This window comes from Zingiber officinale, chromosome 2A (assembly GCF_018446385.1).
Source record: "Zingiber officinale cultivar Zhangliang chromosome 2A, Zo_v1.1, whole genome shotgun sequence".
In the NCBI taxonomy this organism is placed as follows: domain Eukaryota; kingdom Viridiplantae; phylum Streptophyta; class Magnoliopsida; order Zingiberales; family Zingiberaceae; genus Zingiber; species Zingiber officinale.
In genome coordinates this window covers 159,348,073-159,371,476 of record NC_055988.1, presented here as the reverse complement: position 1 = coordinate 159,371,476, position 23,404 = coordinate 159,348,073, and the positions used below count along the sequence as shown (strand labels likewise).

General features: G+C 37.9%; 1 protein-coding gene across 1 annotated transcript; it reads right to left on the bottom strand.

Moving 5' to 3' along the window:
* Positions 1-16,141: 16,141 nt before the first annotated feature.
* On the bottom strand, positions 16,142-19,381 carry LOC122042901. The gene is made up of 4 exons (XM_042603290.1): positions 19,036-19,381; positions 18,899-18,964; positions 16,683-16,858; positions 16,142-16,464 (listed from the first exon to the last, which is right to left on the bottom strand). Exons 1-4 carry the CDS (start codon positions 19,319-19,321, stop codon positions 16,270-16,272), a joined length of 723 nt encoding a protein of 240 aa, XP_042459224.1. The 5' UTR covers positions 19,322-19,381; the 3' UTR covers positions 16,142-16,269.
* Between the last annotated feature and the right edge of the window lie 4,023 nt (positions 19,382-23,404).

The window sequence follows — 23,404 nt, the reverse complement described above, 5'->3', positions numbered from 1 at the left end:
TAAAGAATTCATGATATTATAAATGATTAGTATTGGTGCAATATCCCTCAGGTCAAGGTTGACCTGGTTGACCAAGCTTGAGTCTTGGTTTAGGTTTCGATGTTTGACAATATATTGGGTTTAGATGATATGGACAATGCAGGTGCAGTTGTTCATTTAGGGAGATTGTTGATACAATTCCCGTTTGGTCAAGGTTGACCAGTTAAGATTGTGAAGGAAAGTCAAGTAGGTCAAGGTTGACTAGATACTTGACTGAAAGTCCTGGTGAGTGAAGCCAAGCAGAAAGAAGTCCTGGTGAGTGAAGCCAGGCAGGAGGAAGTCCTAGTGAGTGAAGCTAGGCAATTGGAAAAGTCCTGGTGAGTGAAGCCAGGCAGGAGGAAGTCCTGGTGAGTGAAGCCAGGCAGAAGGAAGTCCTAGTGAGTGAAGCTAGGCAGGAGGAAAATCCTGGTGAGTGAAGTCGGGTGAAAGACCTAGTGAGTAAAGCTAGGCAATTAAGAAAGTCCTGGTGAGTGAAGCCAGGCAGGAGAAATCTAGATGGGTCAAGGTTGACCAGACATCTGGTGAGAGTCCAAGTAGGTCAAAGGGATTGACTGAATACTTGGCAAGAAGAGAAAAGTCCAAGTGGGTCAAAGGGATTGACCAGACACTTGGTGAGAGAGTCTTAGCTGGTCAAGGGTGACCGGATGCTAGGTTTTATATACCAACAAGTCATGGTTGACTAGATGTTGGTTTAGGGGGCTTTGAACTTGGTTTTGGGCAAAAATCAAGATCTGGATTGATCAGCCGATTGATCCAGCAGATCTGGATCGATCAGTGGATCGATCCAGAAGATCTGGATCGATCAGCCGATCGATTGGATCATGCCCAATTGATCGGCCGATCGATCGGGTGAGTCCCCGCGAACAGAACCCCTCTGGATCGATCCAGAGGTCCCAATCGATCAGTGGATCGATTGGGAGCTGCTGTTTGCGCGCGATAAGCCTTGGATCGATCAACCGATCGATCCAAGCTATTCCAAAAAGCACAGAGGCTCTCTGGATCGATCGGTTGATCGATACAAAGCCTCCCTGATCGATTGGGAGCGTTCCAATCAATCGGGATCCGACCGTTGGCGTCGTATTTAGTTGCAGGCGAGCGTTTCCTTCAGCAGAACTTTACGATTTCATCTCAGATCAACACAGCATCTCCACAACTTCTCAACAAAGTTCAGATCGCTAGTTCTTGAAGGTTCTTGGAAGTTTTCCAAGTCAAGAGGCGGATCTACAGCTGAGGAAGAAAGCTAGGGTTAGGTTTTCTATACTCATTGTAAGCTTTTGCTTGTATTTGTGCATCCTTTCCCTTTCTTCTTGTAGTGTGAGATTGTAGGGCTTCTCCACCTTTGGTAGTTACCATAAAGGAGTGTTATTCATAGTGGATGGTGCGTGAGTGTGTGGATCCTTGGACTAGTCACCTCCTTTGGAGGTGGATACCAAGTAAATCTACTTGTTAACATTGTGTGTGTTGTTTTCTTGTTCATTTCCGCTGCACATCCTCAAAGAAACAAGCAACGTCGATCACAAGCATGCGACGAGCTATTCCCCCCCCCCCCCCCCCCCCCTCTAGCTACATAATCGGTCCCAACAAGCGGTATCAGAGCAAGGTCGCTATTCACCGGAATCATCGCCGGAAGGGGCAAAGAGCTAGAGGGTAAAGAAGTTGGAGCAAAATTCTTTAAGTCAAAGATTTCTTCAAGCTCAGCTTCAACATGCAATTCCAAGATGGACTTGGTTTTGACACAAGGGTGGCTCCACCGTACACATCTACAAGCTTCGATCTTTGGAAATCCAAGGATCGAAAACTTCTTAATGGTGGAGATAGAGCAATGGTTTGCTCTTATGGAAGGTTTCGAGGTTCCAACAAATTCCAAGGGCAAAGTCCTCAAGAAAAGCAAATGAAGCCAAGAACAAATCCAAAGATGTGAGACCAATGATAAAGTGACCAAGCTTTTGGTCAATCTATTGCCTAGCCACATTCTTGGAAAAATTGGAGAGTTCAAGGATGCCAAGGAGCTTTGGAGTAAATTGGCATCAATTCATGAGATCCCCTCCACTGTACCGAATCAAGAGGAATCCAAAGAGGGCGACTCATTGGAGCAAGACCAAGAGGAGGACTTCAAAGTTGAGAAATGCTCAACTTCCGAAGAAGAGGAAGTCCAAGAAGCCTCATCTTCAAAGGAATGCAATGAAGAAGGCAAGGAGGGAGCATACTCCTTGTTCCATGTACAAGATGAGGATGAGGAAGTCTCCACCTCTAGGATTGAGGGGGAGCAATTTTCATTGACACCGGACCAAGAGCAAGAAGAAGCCTCCACATCCGGGTCAAAAGAAGAAGAGGATGAAGAAGCTTCCACCTCCACAAGTCAAGACAAATCTATTGGAGGAGTATCAAGTTCGGATCAAGAGGAAGCCTCTACCTCCGGATCAAAAGGAGAAGATGCCACCCCTACAAGCAAAGGTATAACAATTTCAATAGAAAATAACAAAAATCATATCATTTGCTTTGAGTGTAGGGAAAAAGGGCATTACAAAAGTAAATGCCCTAAATTGGCCAAGAAGAAGGGCTAGGTGGCACAAAAGGGCAAGGAGAAGTCTAAGGAGACCGCTCCCAAAACAAAAAGGAGCAAGGAGCACATTGTGTGTTTTTTGTGCAATCAAAAGGGACATTATCGGAGCCAATGTCCTAAGGGGAAGAAAGCGGTCAAAGTCAAAGGAGGAAGCACGAATCAAGGGGGAGCTTCCAAGGTAAAACGTAAGGTATCATTTATTGAACCTATTCCTTTGACAAATGGTAAAAAGCATGCTAATTCAAATTTGTATCATTTTAATGCTATTTACCATAAAAATAAGAAGCATGATAGCATTAAAGAAAAACATATGGCTCTCCATGCTAAGACTACCACACCTAGGGTTAGGAAGGTAGGTAAAAGTTTAGGCAATAACACTAAGGACCATAGTTATAAGCCTAGAAATAAAAATGCTCATGGAATAAATGAAAAACCAAAATCTAGGGATTTGTGGAAAGAAAATCAAGTGTTAAGGTCAAGACTTGATAATATGGAAAAGACCTTAAAGAGGATGGAAAATATCTTAAAAGGGCAAAATGAGCAAAACCTAGGTTTGGGAATACAAAGGTCATCCAATGTCCATAGGGGTTTGGCATACAAACCTAAAATAAAAAGGGATGTGCCTTCTTATCATAGGGCTCTATATAATTATGGAACAAACCCTAAGTCTAGTGGTCAAGTCAAAAATACTAGGGAGATTATCCCTAAGAGTATTTTTGCAACAAATGTGACTAAGACTTCTAAGAAGTCCAAGAAAGTCACAAAGAAGGTCACAAGGGAGGTAATCCCTAGGGTTGACCTAGAAAATGTGACCAAGGCTTCTAAGAAGCCAAACAAGGTCACTAGGAAGGTATCTAGGGATGTTATCCCTAGTGAGTACCTAGAGCATCCAAGGAGCACCAATAGGTTTTGGGTTCTTAGGAGCATCTTCTCTATCCCATAGATGGGTTAGAGAGTGTCAACTCTAAGTGGAAGGGTAGTTAACCCAATCATGATGAAGTTGACACTCAAGGAGAATTTTCAAGGTTATTATTAACCTTTGAAAATGAAAAGGATAAAGGGTTTACTCTTCGAAAGAGTAAAATGAGTCATTTTTTGAGAAATTGGATGAAATTTTAAATGACACAATTTGAGAAAATCATAAGAACTACCAAGTTGGGATTTTGGTATGTTCTTAGGAAGTTAAAAGCAAATTTAAGCCTCAACTCAATTGATTACTCTTTAAAAGAGAAAATTATGCCAAAATTTGAGGAATATGGTTAATTTAAATTGGCACAAATTAGGAAAAGCAAAAGAAATGTCAAATTTGGTTTTTGACATTTTCTTGGGAAATAGTGGGCAATCTAAGATTTAAATTTTTAAGTTAGCTAAGGGTTAAGGATACTTAGGTAGGTAATCTAGGTATTTTATCTATGCTAACTTGTCATGCTTTGCTTGTCCATCACATGCCATGACATCATATTTATTTATTTGTGTTTGCACTCATACCTTATTATGAAAAACAAAAAATACCATGTCATGTCATCCATATATCATATAGTTATAGGAAATTTTCTTTTGAAAATTATTTCTTTTTGATGTATGCCATAACATCATCATGCATCATTTTAATTCCGTGTTTATTAAGGACAAATGACATTAATTAACAAGTAACATCCTTGGTGGATGTCTATAATTTAAAAAAAGCCTAGATAGATATACATGATCCCTAGATTAGGGCAAAACCAAACTTTACATCTCACACGAACTATAAGGTGGCTTGTATGTGTTTTAGTGCACATTAGATACAAGTGAGATGTTAGGATGATGAACAAAACTCAAGATGTTGATTTAGTGCATTCTTTTGAGTTTTAAGTTCATCAAAACACATAGTTATGTGTATTCCCATCATTGGGAAAGCTAATGTACAAGTCATGTGCATTAAGCCCAAGGAACATGGTGGGATATTGGTTTTGAAAATCATTTAAAAATGTTTTTGGAAAACCTTGATGAAGACTATCTTTTGAGAGTAATCATCATTGAATAGTTGAGCACAAACTAGAGGAAAACACAAAATTTTTTCTAAGTTCTCTAGTTTGTGTCAATTTTTGAAAATATGAAATATTTTCTTAGAAAACTATTTTTCCATGATAATATATGCCCTAAATAGTGTCTACACAAATTTTCACAATTTTTGGATTTTTGTAGAATTTTCTAGGGATTTCTGAAGTTGACTGAAATGAAATTTCAGCAACTATCAGAACTCCAATCGATCACCCAATCGATTGGAGTGCCTTAATTGATTAGGTGATCGATTGAGAAGGCAAATCTCGCGAGCAGAAGCTCGCTGGATCGATCAGTGGATCGATCCAAACTGGCTGAATCGATCAGTGGATCGATTCAAGATAGTTCAATCGATTGGGACCCAACTCCAATCGATTGAAAATGCTGATTTTGGCTGGGAAAGCCTGATTTCAACATTCCAAACCAAGTTTAGTCTAGGAAACCATTCCTAATCCCTCGAAATACATTTGTATACATATAAAGGGTGTTTTCATGTTGAAAACAAGGATTGATTGGTTGAGGAAGACTAAATTGAAGTTTAGGTTGAGGTTTGGTTTCAATATTGAATTTTTGAACCTCAAAACTTCTAAATTTGGGTTTCCTAAAGGTTTAGGGATTCCAAGTCATTGTTGGTGCAATGACAGAAGGTACGACCATGTCTTTAGGGGGAGTTACTCTTTAAGGACATGAAAATTATTTTTCATACGCCTTGGAAGGTGGTTAACCTTCTGTCGTATAAATGCTTAAGGTTGAGCATTTGTTTACAATGGAGAGTGGATATCTCCATTGTTTAAGTTAAAAAAAAAATGCTCAAGGATGAGCATTTGACTACATTAATGGGAGAATGTAGGGTTAAGGATAATGAAGGGTATGAGACTTTCATTATCGTGTTGATCACAATGAGTGAAGTTGTGAACAACAATGAGCAACTCTTCAGGGGAAGAGTTTTCAAAGATGGGGCATTTGTTGATGTGTGCCAATAGGGGGAGAATGTATGGTTAAGTTAGGCCTTCAGTACCTAAAGAGGGAGTTTGCCCTCTAGAAAAGGAGGAAAATGAAGGGAACTATCATTCATATATTGGCATGAAGGGAATTGAGGCTATGAGATTAGCCTAATTTCCTAATTTAACAGGTGGTATTGTCGAACATCAAAAAGGGGGAGATTGTTGGTGCAGTATCCCTCAGGTCAAGGTTGACCTGGTTGACCAAGCTTGAGTCTTGGTTTGGGTTTCGATGTTTGACAATATATTGGGTTTAGATGATATGGACAATGCAGATGCAGTTGTTCATTTAGGGAGATTGTTGATATAATTCCCGTTTGGTCAAGGTTGACCAGTTAAGATTGTAAAGGAAAGTCAAGTAGGTCAAGGTTAACTAGATACTTGACTGAAAGTCCTGGTGAGTGAAGCTAGGTAGAAGGAAGTCCTGGTGAGTGAAGCCAGACAGAAGAAAGTCCTAGTGAGTGAAGCTAGGCAGGAGGAAGTCCTAGTGAGTGAAGCTAGGCAATTGGGAAAGTCCTGGTGAGTGAAGCCAGGCAGGAGGAAGTCCTGGTGAGTGAAGCCAGGTAGAAGGAAGTCCTAGTGAGTGAAGCTAGGCAGGAGGAAAATCCTGGTGAGTGAAGCCAGGTAAAAGACCTAGTGAGTGAAGCTAGGCAATTGGGAAAGTCCTGGTGAGTGAAGCCAGGCAGGAAAAATCCAGATGGGTCAAGGTTGACCAGACATATGGTGAGAGTCCAAGTAGGTCAAAGGGATTGACTGGATACTTGGCAAGAAGAGAAAAGTCCAAGTGGGTCAAAGGGATTGACCAGACACTTGGTGAGAGAGTCCTAGCTGGTCAAGGGTGACCGGATACTAGGTTTTATGTACCAACAAGTCATGGTTGACTAGATGTTGGTTTAGGGGGCTTTGGACTGGGTTTTGGGCAAAAATCAAGATCTGGATTGAGTAGTCGATTGATCCAGCAGATCTGGATTGATCAGCCGATTGATCCAGCAGATCTGGATCGATTAGTGGATCGATCCAGCAGATCTGGATCGATCAGCCTATCGATTGGATCATGCCCAATCGATCGGCCGATCGATCGGGTGAGTCCCCGTGAACAGAACCCCTCTGGATCGATCAATGGATCGATCCAGAGGTCCCAATCGATCAGTGGATCAATTGGGAGCTGCTGTTTGCGCGCGATAAGCCTTGGATTGATCAGTCGATCGATTCAAGCTATTCCAGAAAGCACAGAGGCTCTCTGGATCGATCGGTTGATCGATCCAAAGCCTCCCCGATCGATTGGGAGCGTTCCAATCGATCGGGATCCGACCGTTGGCGTCGTATTTAGCTGCAGGCGAGCGTTTCCTTCAGCAGAACTTTACGATTTCATCTTAGATCAACACAGCATCTCCACAGCTTCTCAACAAAGTTCAGATCGCCAGTTCTTGAAGGTTCTTGGAAGTTTTCCAAGTCAAGAGGCGGATCTACAGCTGAGGAAGAAAGCTAGGGTTAGGTTTTCTATACTCATTGTAAGCTTTTGCTTGTATTTGTGTATCCTTTCCCTTTCTTCTTGTAGTGTGAGATTGTAGGGCTTCTCTGTAACGACCCGCCTTCTACTAACTAAACTGTAAGGCCGAACCGTCACATTATGCTGTGCTAAACTATCTCCATGACCATCACTAAGTCTAGATGCGGAAGCTGTACTAATTAAAATTTTGCTAAACTATTATCTTTTCTTTATTCTACAGGTGCTAAGGGGTGTAATCTAAACTATTCATGTCATTATTATCTCCCCTTATGGTCAAGGAACTTAACTAAGGGTTTCTGGCTGATATCAGGCCTCCCAATCGATCCACGGATCAATTGGAATGGCCTAATCGATCCGTGGATCGACCCAGCATGCTACTGTATGCGGAACTTAGGTTGGATCAATCCAGTGATTGATTCAGCACGCTACTGTGCTCGGGCAATATTCAGGATCGATCGGCTGATCGATCCAGACTGGCCAATTGATCCAGTGATCGATCCCAGGGCTTTCTGTTCGCGACAGAAGGCATCCAGATCGATCGGCTGATCGATCCAGGAGCTTACTGTTCGCGGTACGAACTTCCCAATCGATCGACCGATCGATTGAGAAGCCTCCAATCGATCGACCGATCGATTGAGGTTTCTGATTTCGTACCAACACTCTGATTTCAGCACTGTTTCGTGCCAGTATCACATATATAAGTTCTAAAATAATTGGAAAACATCCTAATATCACACAACTAATGTTCTAAGCATGATAGGGTGCATGATTCACTAATTCATAGCATTTAACATACTAAGGTGCGGAATAATAAAATGCTAAAAAGTTCTAATGCTTAAAACAAGGCTCGTTGAAATTCCCTAAGATCTTTACTCCAAGTTCCATCCACACACATCTTCATCGCATTGCCCTCCAGCCTCCGCTAGTCCATCTTTCCTTTACCTTTATCTGCAGTATAAGGAAAAAGTATCTGTAAGCTTGAGAGCTTAGTAAGAAACTATCTACCTCACTAAAACATGCAAACGATGCAAATTTATGATTTAAAAACATGCTATTTGAAATATGCGCTGAACATGCTAAGATATGATATTCTGGTGTACAACACATGGAAAACAAAAGCTAGTCATGGCATACTATCATCTAAAGCATGTGTAACAAAAGCTGAACATAGAGCTATCATACATCATCATAGGAAAGAGCTGAGCTGAAGCATGAACTAAGCTAAACTAAACTAAGCTAGTACTGAAGTTAAACTATATACACAACTGATTTGTGAGTTTTGAAAACTAATTATCATAATAGATTAAAATACATAATCATGCTGCTGATGGGCCCGGCAACTGTACTTGCTATGCGCGCATCCCTAACTAAACCCGGAGTTGCAAATTCCGAATCTAGTAGGGTTTACTAGGTTAGCTGAACCTAGGGACGACTATGGGAGCCCAACCCAATGGATATCTAATCCAGTACAGTGCCATTGCTAAGAGTAAAATACTGTACATAGCTAATATTTCTTGTCTTGTTTTCACAAGGTTATCTAAACCTATAACTAGGTTGTCTGAACCTAGAGGCGACTGTGGGAGCCCACCCATTGGACGTCTAGTCCCATAATATCTGTAGCAAGACTAATAAGCTGTAAAGTGCTTCTATTGCATTTATCTAAACTAGTAAAACGCTTAAGTTGCATTTTAACTGTGCTAATAATTTAATCGAACACTTGGTATGCGCTAATTCGCATCCTTTGTGCCGAAATCTACATACTACTAAACTGAAGCTTGAAATTCATACGAAAGCTACTTATACTGCAGGTGAGGGGTTTCTTACCTCCTGTTCGGATTTTCTTAGAAATCTAATCGCTAGGTTTTCCGGAGGGGAGATCTCTTCGATGATCTTCTCGCGTCTATGCGTTCCTCTCGCGGAGGGGAGCGTCCTCGTGTCGGAGTCGTCGCCGGAAAGTACCCCTATGGCCCTAGGGATGGAACCCTAAGTGTGCTTATGGTTGGCGCCGAGAGAAGAAGAGGAGAGGGAGGGGGCGGCGTGAGGTTAGGGTGAGGAGGAGAAAGGTCACAAATAAAATAACTCTTCACTAATTTATTTCCCTATTTATATTAAGTGGTTAAATTCCGGCCCAACTTGAATATAAATTTAATTGTCTCCCTTTCCTTTCAGCACGGCCCTGCTGGGTCACTTGGTTACTAGAGTCCGCTATAAGTCGTAGGACCCAATAGGTCTCGGGTTCAATTCCCGCGTCAGCTATTTTACAATTCTATTTATTTTTGCTACTTACGCTACTCTAAAAATTCCATAAAAATATTCTAAAATTCCAGAAAAATCATAGAATATTTCTAAAATAGTTTTGAAAATTTTTGGGCGTTACATTCTTCGCCTTTGGTAGTTACCATAAAGGAGTGTTATTCATAGTGGAGGGTGCGTGAGTGTGTGAATCCTTGGACTAGTCACCTCCTTTGGAGGTGGATACCAAGTAAATCTACTTGTTAGCATTGTGTGCGTTGTTTTCTTGTTTATTTCCGCTGCACATCCTCAAAGAAACAAGCAACGCCGATCACAAGCACGCGACGAGCTATTCACCCCTCCTCTAGCTACATAATCGGTCCCAACAATTAGTTCATTTGTTGGGATGTATGTAATAGAATTGATTAATATTAATTTGATTGGTCATACAGATGATGAGTGAAAACATAGTTGTCACTTGATTTTGTAAACCAACTCAAAGTAATATTAAGTCAATCATAAATTACATACATATGATATACACTGAATACTAAATAATGTGTTTATTTATGATAGATTATGGCAACCAAAAACATAATAGCTGAACTCAACAAAGGTGAAAAACTTAATGGGGATAACTACAAGATCTGACACCTCAAGATACAATATGTACTTGAGGAACAAGAAGTTCTAGAAGCTGTAAATCAGGTTATGGAAGTACCTATAGATGGTCCCACTGCACAACACAAACGAGATCTTGATGCCTATAAGGCATAGAAGAAAAATGACTCCACTGCAAAGGGTATATTGATTAGTTCAATGGTAGACGACCTAGCTTTTGAGTATGAGTCATATCTTACGGCTCATGCAGTCTGGGTAGCCCTTAAAGAAAAATACAGTGGAGTAAGTCTGAGCAAGCTTCGACAGCTGACAATTAAGTTTGATAGCTACAAAAAGCGTCCGAATGTGTCAATGGTTCAACACCTCAGGGAGATGTTGAATATGATTCGGGAGCTTAAAACTGCTGGTCATGAGTTGACTGATGAACAACAGGTTCAAACAGTTATTCGTTCACTTCCAGATTCTTGGGAAACCAGGAAGCAGACCTTAACTCACAGTGAGAGTATCAAGACTTTCACTGACGTCTCACGCCATGTAGAATTGGAGGCGGAGAGAGTTGAATCCGCAAGGATTTCTGGACAAGCCTATGTGGTTGTAGGTTCTGCAGGATCATATGGATCCAAGAAAAAGAAATGGTTCAAGAAAGGGAAGGGAAAGAAGAAGGAAGCTGCTGTTGTGGGACAGGGTCCAATCAAGAAGATAGTCAAGAAGACTGGAAAGAAACCTAAAAACAAGTTGACTTGTTTTAACTGTGGCAAAAAGGGCCACTTTGCTCGGGAGTGCACTGAGCCGAAAAAGGTAAATCCAAGTGTGTCTTCTTTTCAAGAGCATTTTGTTGCTAGTTCAGTGTTGTTAGCTGATTCTTATCCTTTGTGGATTATAGATTCGGGAGCAACCAACCATGTAGCTCGGGAACGAGTTACATTTGTTGAGTACCGTCGGGTACCAGCTGGCAACAAGTGTATCTATGTGGGAAATAATGCAAGAGTTGAAGTCAAAGGAGTCGATACTTGCAAACTCAACCTACGTGGTGGTAGAGTTTTATTTTTACATGATGTCCTGTATGCTCCTGAAATTCGACGGAATCTTGTTTCCGTTACGTGTCTTCTTGATTTAGGGTATTGTATTAATTTTTACAGTCGGTCTGTTGAACTTAAGATTGACTCAGTGTCAATCGGATATGGTTTTTTAACAAATGGTTTTATGGTTCTTGATGTAGAACTAGATGTCAATTATGCTATTGATGGTTGTTTTTCAAACATTGCTTTAACTAGTGATGCAGATATAACTGATGAGGTTTGACATGCTAGATTAGGACATATAGGACAAGAACGTATGCATTGGTTAGCTAGAGAGGGTCTATTGGGTACTCGAGCTAAGATTCAATTGTCTATATGTGAGCATTGTCTTGCTGGAAAAGCAACTAGGAAACCATTTGGTAAGGCTATTATATCTGAATCAACATTGCAGTTAATTCATTCGGGCATTTGTGGTCCAATGAATGTGACGGCTAGACATGGAGCTTCCTATTTCATTACATTTATTGATGATTTCTCTAGGTTCGGTTATGTGTATTTGATTTCTCACAAATCTGAAGCATTAGATTGCTTCATTCGTTATATAAACGAAGTTGAGAATCAAACGGAATGTAAAGTTAAGGCTTTACGCTCTGACCGTGGAGGGGAGTATTTGTCTGATATGTTCAAGACAATATGTAATGATAGAGAGATTATTAGACAGCTGACAATCCCTGGAACTCCACAGCAAAATGGGGTAGCTGAAAGAAGAAATAAGACTCTTCTTGAAATGGTTAGGTCTATGATGGCGCAAGCTAATTTGCCAATCTCCTATTGGGGAGATGCATTATTAACTGCAACCTATATACTTAACAAAGTGCCTTCAAAGTCAGTTCCATCTACCCCATATGAACGTTGGATAGGCAAAAAACCAGATTTGAGTAATCTGAGACCCTGGGGGTCAGCTGCTTATGTTCATGATAGTTCTCACAAGTATGGAAAACTAGGGCCTAGAGGTAAGAAATGTATCTTTATAAGATATCATGAGACCTCCAAAGGTTATGTTTTCATAGGTGAGCAACTAGATGGAACTATCTCCGAAATAGACTCGAGAGATGCGACTTTTCTCGAAACAGAGTTCCCAATCAGAGGTGATGTTGATAAAAATGTTCCTCTATTTAAGTAGGATGAGATATTATCAATGAGAGAGGTGTCAAAAGGGAGACCTGAGTCTAGTCAACCGAGTGGGAGTGATATGCCAAGTCATGAGTTGACTTCTCAACAGCCCAACTTACGGAGAAGTGTTCGTAAGATTAAACCTAAGAAGAGGTTTGATATTGAGAATGAGGCATTGTTTACACTTCCAATTGACGATGACGAACCTCAATCCATTGAGGAAGCATTGGGATGTAGAGTTAGAGAAAAATAGAAAGCTGCAATGGTTGAAGAGATGGAGTCCATGATTCAAAATCATGTTTGGGACTTAGTTGATCTTCCTCCGGGCCGAAGGGCTATTGGGAATAAGTGGATTCTCAAAATAAAGAGGAAAGCAGATAGATCGATTAACAGATACAAAGCTCATTTAGTTGCAAAAGGATATACTCAAATGGAGGGTATTGACTTTGAAGAGACATTTTCTCCTGTAGTGAAATTTGTATCAATAAGAGTTATTTTGACCTTTGTGGCACATTATGACTTGGAATTATATCAAATGGATGTAAAAACCGCTTTCCTTAATGGTGATCTTGACGAAGAAATATATATGGTCCAACCAGAAGGTTTCACTGCTGAAGGCCAAGAGCAGAAAGTATGTAGACTTAGAAAGTCTATATATGGGCTAAAGCAAGCGTCAAGACAATGGAACATAAGATTTAACGAAGTCGTTTTATCTTATGGTTTTGAGATGATCAATGAGGATCATTGTGTTTTCCTGAAAAGGGAAAAAGGAAAGTATGTCATTTTATTATTATATGTTGATGATATGCTAATAGCTGGAAATGATATAGGATATGTGAATGAAGTCAAGGAGTGGCTGCCATCACAATTTGATACAACAGATATGGGAGAAGCTGAATACATCTTAGGGGTGAAGATCATAAGAGATCGTTCTAAAAGACTTTTGGGTTTGTCACAAGAGTCTTATATAAATAAGATGTTACATCATTTCAGCATGTCTAATTGTAACATAGAACATACACCTATTGTGAAAGGTACTGTGTTGAGCAAGAGTATGTGTCCTAAAACTCCAGAGGAAATAGCTGAGATGAATAAAAAATCATATGTCAGTGCTATTGGTAGCTTGATATACACTATGTTGTGTACACGTCCCGATATCAGCTATGTTGTGGGCTTGGTCAGTCACTTCCAGTCAAACCCAGGACCGAGACACTGGAAGGCAGTAAAAAGGATATTCAGATATCTGAAGGCAACAATAGATCATTGTCTCTGTTTTCAAGGATCAGATATGAGTCTGAAAGGTTATTCAGATGCAGATCGGGCTGGAGACCTGGATGATAGAAAATCCACATCAGACTATGCATTCTTGCTGAATGGTGGCGCCATCTCCTGAAACAGCAAGAAACAAGCTTGTGTAGCTTTGTCGACTATGGAAGCTGAATATGTGGCATGTTCAGCAGCTGTGCAAGAAGCAGTTTGGTTGAGAAGGTTTCCGAAGCATTTGAAAATTACTGAGGATAGTGGGAGTCCAGTAACTGTCTACTGTGACAGTCAAGCTGCAATAGCTTTTTCCAAGGATCCCAAATATCATAACAAAGGCAAGCATATAGAAATTAAATATAATTTTGTAAAGGATATTATGGCTAAAAGAAAAGTCATCCTTGAGTATGTTCCTACACGTGTTATGCTTGTAGATCCTTTTACTAAGCCAATGACTAAAGAGTCATTTAAAGAACATGTAAAGTCTTTGGGACTTCGTAGAATGTAACACCATTGAAATAACAATAAGACTTTGTGTTTTGATTGTGTCATTTGTCATAATTTATTCAGTGTATATGTTGTATTTGTTACATTCATGTAAGATCTTGGTGAGCATGTTGGCAGGTGGAGATTGGTCCACTCAGATGGACAATCATCTCTGTTTGTTAAGTACAAATAGGGGTAAGACCGTTACTTATGAAATAGCTTACGTAGCTGAAATTATAAAATTAGAGACAGATTCAGAAGTTGAGGTCACTTTGATAATTGTGTCAAGATGAGATCATTTATGTGTAAATAATGATCTAAGTAAATGAACCCACCATTTACTGAACCTGTTGAAGGTCAGATTAGAATTCATATGTTGAATTCCAGATTAGACGTTAAGTATGTCTAGATCAAAATCAGTACGATGTTAAATTTGAAGACAACATGTGCTCTTTTTAGTAAAGAGAATAGCATCGTAGCATGTAATTCATACCACATGTGCTATTGTGACAATAAAGGTAGTAGGAGAATGAATCCCTGTTTCTCTACTATGTGAGACCTTTGAGATTATATGTTAATCTCAATTTTTCCCTTAGTGACTATTTAGCTGTTTACTTGAAGTTTTAATCAGTGTTTGCTACTTTAGCGTGTATCCTATGGCTATAGATGATTCGATCTATGGAGCATGTCTAGGAAAGCAACTGATTAAAATGAATTGATTCTAGCTAAAAAAGAAGATTAAATATATTTACATCTTTTGTTGTTATTCACTGGTCGACCAATTTCTGTTATGTACGGAAATGAATGTGAATATAGGATATGGAACATGCTCATGACATAGTGGTCATTATAATGGATTAGAGATGTTCATATCGATGTAAATGAAAATTATTTAATCTGGGTAAATAGCAAGACATGGATATCTTCAAGATAATGGCTATGTGTCACTTGAAGATTGGATGGATCCTGGATAAAGGCTATGTGCCACCAGGAAAGTGGCTAAGTGCCATGAAGAGTGTGTCTCTAATTTATTTGAGCAGCTAAGCAAAGTGTAACAACTTTATTAGCATTGATTACTCAACGAGCGGCTAAGTCAAGGTGTAACAATCTTCTTAACAACTATCGCTCAGTGTGCTTACTGTCGCACGAACCATTTTCTCTAAATATGGATTGGATGTTCTCATATGGTCTATGTGACCAAACTCTCTAATAGTCTATGTGACTCATTAAGTCTTTGTGACTTACCTGAATGAACTAGTCTTAGTGGCTTACCTTGGACGAGTGGGAGATGTTGGAAATGGGGATAGTGGGGAACGTGACCATGTTCCCCACTACTCATAATGGAAAATTCCATTATGCCCTTGGTTTATTTCCCTATATAAAGGGGATACGTCCAAGGATTTAGGGATATAATCAGGGTGCGTTGGAGACGAGAGTAAGAGGAGAATATTCAAGACGGTGAGATTTAGTTTGTGGAATTACGGAAGGCTTTCCGATATTATGATCGCTCTTCCGACAGCGAATTTTCGCCATTGCCAATTACAGATCTACGAAAGATCACTGTAAATTTTTATCACTTTTATTTTATTCATTTATCATGCATTTATAATATAAATCCACACATCTGTCCGTGAGCCTTTCTTGCATCCTCACAAATATGCAGTCTTCTCCTTCGATACCCGAAGGGCTTGAGAACTCATTCAGAGAAGGGGCAATAGTTGACCAACTTTTCTACTTTCTTGTTGGCGTGAGCAGTAGTCTTCTCTCGTCGCAATCCCTGTGCCTACACGTATACTGCTTCGCCCGACCAAGAAGTTTAAGTCGCCCTCTCAGAGACCTTACAAGAAAGTACTAGTTAATATCTCCGAAGTCGCAAACGAAGCTTCCAATGAAAAGGTGGTTAACTCAAGTTGCAGAAATTTAAGTTCAGATTGACTTCTGAACATGGAATCGAGCCATTGGCTTTCTATTGTTTCTTCCGTGCAGCTTCTGAATGGCTTGTGCTTCCACCGAGTGCACCACATTGTGCGCGCACTCAGACGGAGCATGTGTGCAGTGTATGATCCTCTAAATTATACTCCGGTACGGCAGTTCTGTTACAACCTATTATCCTAGCACAAACTATAACCTTTAATAGGGCAATCAAGTATTTCATCATTACTATCAAGAATCATAAAGATGAACAATGATAAACTAAAGCATCTAAGAAAACGTTTTTTTTAAGAGGGTTCAAGCTTAGCATGGTCAATTTGTTAAATAACCAGAGCCAGTCACAACATTAGTCTATGTACAGAAAATCTTACATCGAGCAAAGCTCTCATTTCAGATGGAAGATCCAGACCTCAGAACCCTCTCTAGCTTCTCAGCCTTAACGTAATCCTTATCGGTAAGTGGTCCGGCAGGAAATGCTGTGATCTCAACAACAAGATGTGGAGTGGGAAGTTCATCAAATAGAGCTCTTACATTATTGCAACAAACACTTTCTCCATGAGCGCTCTCCCTTCGTATCTGACAACCCTACATGCCCCATAACGGTTACCGTTCAGTAAACATCATATAGAACTCAAGTTGTGTCAATTGCATAAAAAGTAGATCAGGCAAAAGGAATGTATATGCCTTTGTGATCAACTTCTTTCACTTTTTCTTAAAAATTGATAAAAAGATAAAATCAATATGTGACCATGGAGAAACAGACAATAATAACTACTAGATAAGCAGAATAAGTTGTCTATTACCTTGTGTGAGGTCGCATCCACAAAATGATCATCCTCAGAAAGCAATGATGCAACGGCTCGCAGAAGTCTTTGGCCTTCAGCCTTCGAAGGTACTCTGTAATTTCTCTTTAAGGTACCCTTTGTTGTTGGGTGCCACTTCCTAACCAGCTTCCTCCGATTAGTTGCCTCTTTATCACCTGAATTTACTCATAATGGAACAAATCATAATCTGTATCTAACAATATCAATATGTAAGCAGTTAGATTGCTGCATAGTGCATGTGTAATATATGGAAGTATACACCAATTTATATACAGTCAACATCAACGTGTTTGTGATTGTAATGATAGAAATATAATCCCAGTGCCATCAAGAACTTGGTCAAAATAAATAAACCATAAAAATAGTTTAAATCTATTCAATAATTAACAAAAATGAAGCAAACTAAAATTTCTAAGAGGTCGAAATAGACAAAAGAGAATGCTTATGCAGAAGAAACCTAAACTAATGTGCAATATTGGCAATTTTTAATCAATCGCACATCATTGACTTCCTTGTAATCATCAAATTCCTTTCCCTTTTCAGCTAAAGCTTCTTGATGGCAATAATTTATTAGCTCTCATTTGTCTTTGCAACTCCATGCCAGGCCTTGTCCTAATAAGATGTCATCATGTTCCAAACATCAAATAATCATTCATTTAAATTATTATATGTTTTCAATTAAGTATTTCTTCCCTTCTCTTACATTCATCCATTCTTTATGTTAGATTAAGGTTAAAGTATATGCATCATCCCCTTATCTAGTTTCTAACTACAAATGGATGAATTGACTGAAAGTTAAAACAGTATGTGGATTACATAGGCATATTCAAGCATATCGACAACTTTTTAAAACTCAGAAACGAACAACAAATTTACTGATCCATTGAAAAAAATGTTATTTAGGTGGATTTTTTAATTCAAAATTACTAGAAAATCCATGCTCCATATCAAGATTTATAATCAAACTATGGTTATTTTGCTCCACAGACATGCAATTAAAATTTAGTTAAGGAGACCCTTTCTGTTCAAGTACACAAAATAATACTCTCACGCTTTAATCAAATCATCATGTTAGTTTAGCAATTCATATGTAACCTACGCCCATATAATAATGATTGAAGCTCTTAATAGTCTCGATATAGATTTTCATTGCTACTGACAAAATGCCTTACTTTCTTTCCTCATCTCCACTATAAGCATTGTTTGCTCAGCCATTATAATATACAAACATGGATATCAGGGAAACAAATAAGATAAAGTCACATCTAACATGTAAAACATGTTTGAATTTGATTTTTAGCTCGACAGTTTGATATAAGAAAATGCACTCTAATACCTTTATAACAAACTATAAACTAGTTGTCCTCTTTACAAATAGGAATAACAGGCACCCCAGTTATTACAGATGATTATGCATAATTGCATATATTATCATGCTATTTTAGCTCTCTGTAAGATCAATATCACAGTAACACCCATGTCATTTATATCTCTTGTAACTACACAATATAATATTTGCTTTGATCTCCATTTACCTCTCACACCTTCAAGCCTTTACCACATAGCATAGATGATAATTCAATCTTGTTAAAGAAGTTTGCAAGATAGAGCTCCAAACTAATTTTTATTCCATCTAAAGACTCCTAAGAACTAAAATATAGTGAAAAATAAGTATTAGATATGTAACCTAGTGAGGAAGATTAACTGAACCATTGTGCTTAGGCAATTCAATATTTTAAGCACAATGGCACAAAGAAATAAATGATACGCAATAATGTTCTAGAATAAATGCATTACTTGACATTTTAGGTTAACTCAGTATTTGTGGAAGTTCAAATATATCTTCAACTGATGTTTCCAGCATAATTGTATTTAATTCTATGAACTTGTTGATGGGAAAACAAAATAAAAGGATAAAATGCATCTTGTATGTACTTAATTATTCCGCATTAGGTCTAAATATTTTCTGGTTATCTTTCAGATGTATTTATAAGATGCCAATAAAGCGTCAAATGGCAGACAAAATATGTAAAAATGAAAATTTCTCGACATCAGAATTCTGAGCTAAATTGACCGTGAAAGTGAATCCTCTTCTTCCGTTCAGGAGTGTGCTTTAAGTAAGACGATCTAGACAACTTGTGGAACTTGAGATCAAAATTTAGCCGAAGGAAAAGAAGAGCTGAAGCCCCACAAACCTGATCTACCCCGTAGCATCGCAATCCAGTTGGCAAATCCCAAATCGTCACCATCGTCGCTCAAATCTGCAACCATAGGGGAAAGCGTCAACAAGGAAACCGAATAGCTTAATCATCCAGGCAAGAGTTCCAAATACCCGAAGGAACCAACGGGTTGGACTGCGATCCGGCAAGGCCGGCCTTGAGAAGGGCGTAGAAGATGCAGAGCCTGCCGACCCAGATCACAGGGGCTTCGAGCAAGGAAGAGGTCACCCTCAGGCAACTCCCTCCGCGCAATGACTTGAGCTTGGGCACCCTGAAAGAGGAGGGGATGGGAGGCAGGGGTATGACTTTGGACGACGAGGCGAGGCGCCTGACATGGTGGGAGAAAGGATGGAAAGGAGAAGATGCGTTGAGATGGGAATGGAGGAGACAGTGAAGCATGGCAACAGGTCAAAGACGCACGCACGATTGCTGCTTGCAGGAGCCGATAGTTATCGGAACTGGCACAGGCAACCTAAAGGTGTATTTTATACAATTATTATTATTTTAATGTTGTTGTAGTAATTATGAAATAATTATTTTAAAATAAACTAGTTAAACTGATTATAAAATACTAAATGTAAAGTATTTTTATATAAAATCGGAATTAAGTAAACTTTATCAAAATTATTTTAAAACTATTAAACAACAATATAATGAATACAATGTTATAGTAGCTATAACAGTCAATAATTTGGTGTGTTCATGTAAGTAGGACAAACACGACAAACAAATCGTTTAGGTAGTTCAGTTAATCCCCTAGATTGCTACTCCACAATCAATAACCTGATTGTGGATCACTTCCTTGCAAAGACGAAGAATCTCTCTCAATTATAATAACAATACAAATATAAGTAAATATTATGTAATGAAATAATTACACAAATTAGGCATTTCTCTTGTTTACTTGTTGCTCATTTTGATTGCTCTTTAGTGCTTTAGAAAATTGACCATGCTCCCCAACATATCAAAACCTCCCTTCAAGCCTTCTTTTATATGGCCATTGCTAGAAATAATAACATTCAAGAATTTGTCAATTGCTCGACTAGTTTGTATCCATTAGTCGATTGCTTGCCTTTAACCTTTCAACTAATCTGCACTATAGTCAACTTTCGGTCTCTTTGATAGTTATTTTAAACTCCAGCATCTTTTTAATTTCCATTTTGGTATCAGTCCACTAATCTTACCACATTAGTTAACTTCTAAGTTGATTGCTCACCCAAGATGAAATATTATGTTAGTTTGTATCCTAGCTTGAGTCAACTCACTCCATAATTGATTAGACCAAACCACGAGTTGGTGCAAATCACAAACCCCAACAAGGTTTAGGGTTTGCAGTTGACTGACTTAACAAATTAGTCAATTGTTCACTAGAATAGAATCTCGTTCTTTTGAGTATCATCTTGAGTCAACTAGCCAATCAATTTGCTTCACCAGTCAATTGTATATCTAAATAAGTTGACTATTCCCCTGATTAACATGACCCTTCTATTCATTTGATAACTAGTTTAAGTCGAGTGTCCATTCGACTGCTCTATTAGTTAATTAAATTTCCACATCAGTCGATTGATATTCTGATTCCAGCCCCTCTATGGTACTCCTCCAGTCGATCTATATTATTCCTCCAGCATCTCCATGTTTGCTGAGTACAAATCGATCTCAATATATCAAGACTTCTTACTTGCTTTGTAACTAGATGACCTCAGCCTACTACAGCTTCATGTGTCAAGAGACGCTTCACTTCTAGAACTTTCTCATGGCCAAACATCCAATCCTCTTTAATATGTTAGGACTTCTTTACTACTAAATATCTCGTTCTCCTTGATTTGTCTGAATTTCCATCATTTGCCTAACATCTATTCCTCCCTAGCTAACCTATTATAACTTCAACTGCCAAACACTAATTCTATCTTGACTTTCATCACTTTCATAACATTTAATCCTCCTTAACATATTAGAATTTTCACTGTTAATTAGTCATCCTTGACCTATTTAAACTTGCATCACTTACCTAACATCCAATTCTCTCTTATTTATTAAGACTTCTACTATCAATACATGTCAAACTTCTATCTTGCTAACTCTTTGTTGATCTTTTTCATTGTCAACCCTCATTGAACTTCTATATTACAAGTGTCTAGTCTACCTTATTGGACATTTATCCTTGCTAACTCCTTATTGGACTTTTCCATTTCAAAGTGTTTAGTCTACCTTAACTTACTTGATACATCATCTCCAACATATTCTTACACATTACTCAAACATCAAAACACCAAACCTTGGTCAATCTAATAAGGGTCTAGTTATACCAATAATTAGCTAAATTGTTTTGTTTTTGTTTTTCTAAGGAGCCAAAAAATGAAAGAGTATAAATAACTAAGTTGAGGTCCCTAGTCTAAATATCCTATTACCATTGACTCTATATACAAAGTTTAGTTATTGAAAGCTACTTTTGGATTTCTTATTGTAGAATCAATCAATTATAATTTACCATTAGTCAAATAATTTGAATCAATAAACTACCAGCTGACTCAATTATGAACAAATATTTATTCATTGGCTAATCAACTTAAGTTGACTCATTAGTTAATTCAAGTTATTGCTTGACTAGAATCACCTCCAATTGACTAGATCCATGACTACGATCAAATAATGATCGAGTCTTTACTTTACTCTCTAAAGGATATAAGTCTCTCAACTCACACGAGTTTCCCTCCTACAACTTGACTTTGTCACTAAGGCCATCTCTCACTAGGTCCTTAAGTCTCTCAAATGCATCAAACCCATTACTCACTCCACATGTCATCCTTCACTCTTCCTCTATGTCTTCCAACAACTATCAATGATGCATCTTGATATTTCTTATCATGTGGTCCCTTGGATGCCTGATACTATCCTTCTTCAATGTCCAACATACTTCAAGTTATTAAGCCAACCAACTTGGTAGCACCAAGGTGCTTGGCATGGCCGTGTCACGCAAGGTACAAAAGGGAAGATCGATTCGTTGAGAACAGGGCCGACTCTGAGGCATATCATCGGAGGCGATGACCAAGGATCCCTGATTTTGAAGGGCCCCCAAATTTAACATGCATATATAATATATATAATATATACTTAGATTATTTTAATAAAAACCTAAAAAAATATATTTGATTGGATTATTTTAATAAAGGTCCATATATATTGTTGAATTGCTTTAATAAAGGTCCAAAAAATATATATTTTCTATTAAAGTTTAAGAAAAAATCTAAAAAACAAAAAAAAAAAAGGTAAACGATCCTTTTTTCTCTTTCCAATTAGATTTTATTTCTTGTACAATTCTTTCTTCATTAATTTGTTTACAGAAGTCATAAGACTCTAAACAGTAAAGTATGAATCTTGAACACTAATTTCCTCCCTTCTTCTCCTTTGAATCTCTTCTAATTAAATTAGAAAAGTTTATTAATTTTAGTTTCATCAACATCATCATTCATCAATATATAAACTTATAACGTAAGTTACCTAGTTATCTATATATTTTTTTATTGTCAATATTCAATATTGATTTTTAATATTGTATTGGAGTCAATATTTTATGATTTTTCTTACAGATTTGAAAGAGTATAAATAAATCATCCTAATTTTAATCATCATAGAATAAATTATCTCAATTGCTTCAAGCACCAACTATGTTTTATTGTTCTTTGACTATTATTTTCATTGCTTGTGTTTGTTTCATTGTTAGCTTTGTTGTTGATTTTGTGTATTTATTTTTACACTTGAAATTTGTAATACAAACATGTTTTTTTAAAAAATGTCAATCTTAGAGTTAGAAAAGAAACAAAAGAAAAAGAGTGGAATATATTATTAAAATTCACAAAGGTGTTCTTCGTAAGTTTTTTAAAGCTAGCTCTTTAATTGAAGATTTAGTTGATGAATTGCAAGAAGAAAATCAAGAAGAACTACATGATCATGCAACAAATGAGCAACAATCGAGTACTAAAAAATAATTAAATAATCATGCAATCAATGAGCGGGAAGAATTGAGAGAAAATGATGATCATAATCATGCAACGAATGAGCAGGAAGAATTGGGAGAAAATGATGATAATGATTTGAATGTAAATGACTTGACAATTTTATGTATCGAAAATGAGTTGTTAGAAAAACTTGATTTTGAAGACCTTATTGATAATTTTGCTTCTCAAAATGCTAGAAGATATAGATTTTTTCAATGATTATTTCATACTAATTTTTTTTATTTATAGCTATTACACTTTTTAGAGAACTTAGGAAATATATTTTGTATGGTGTTGTACTTTTTGAAGAATCTTGAAAAATAAATTTTGTATGGAGTTTACCATATTTTAAATGAAATATATTGATTTTTAAAATTTTCTATTAAATTTTATTCAAATGGTACGCTAGTAGATTTTTTTCTTATAGAGGTCACTTTACTCTTTTCACCCAAGGGCCCCCAAAAGTCAGGGTCGCCTTGTCTATGAA

Bases quoted from the DNA above. Each gene is read 5' to 3' on its own strand.
- LOC122042901 (XM_042603290.1), bottom strand. From the start codon at position 19,321: ATGCTTCACTGTCTCCTCCATTCCCATCTCAACGCATCTTCTCCTTTC. The intron at 18,965-19,035 runs GTATTTGGAACT...CTATGGTTGCAG, and splicing joins CAACCCGTTGGTTCCTTCGG to ATTTGAGCGACGATGGTGAC. The intron at 16,465-16,682 runs GTAATAGACAAC...TGGGGCATGTAG, and splicing joins TGGATGCGACCTCACACAAG to GGTTGTCAGATACGAAGGGA.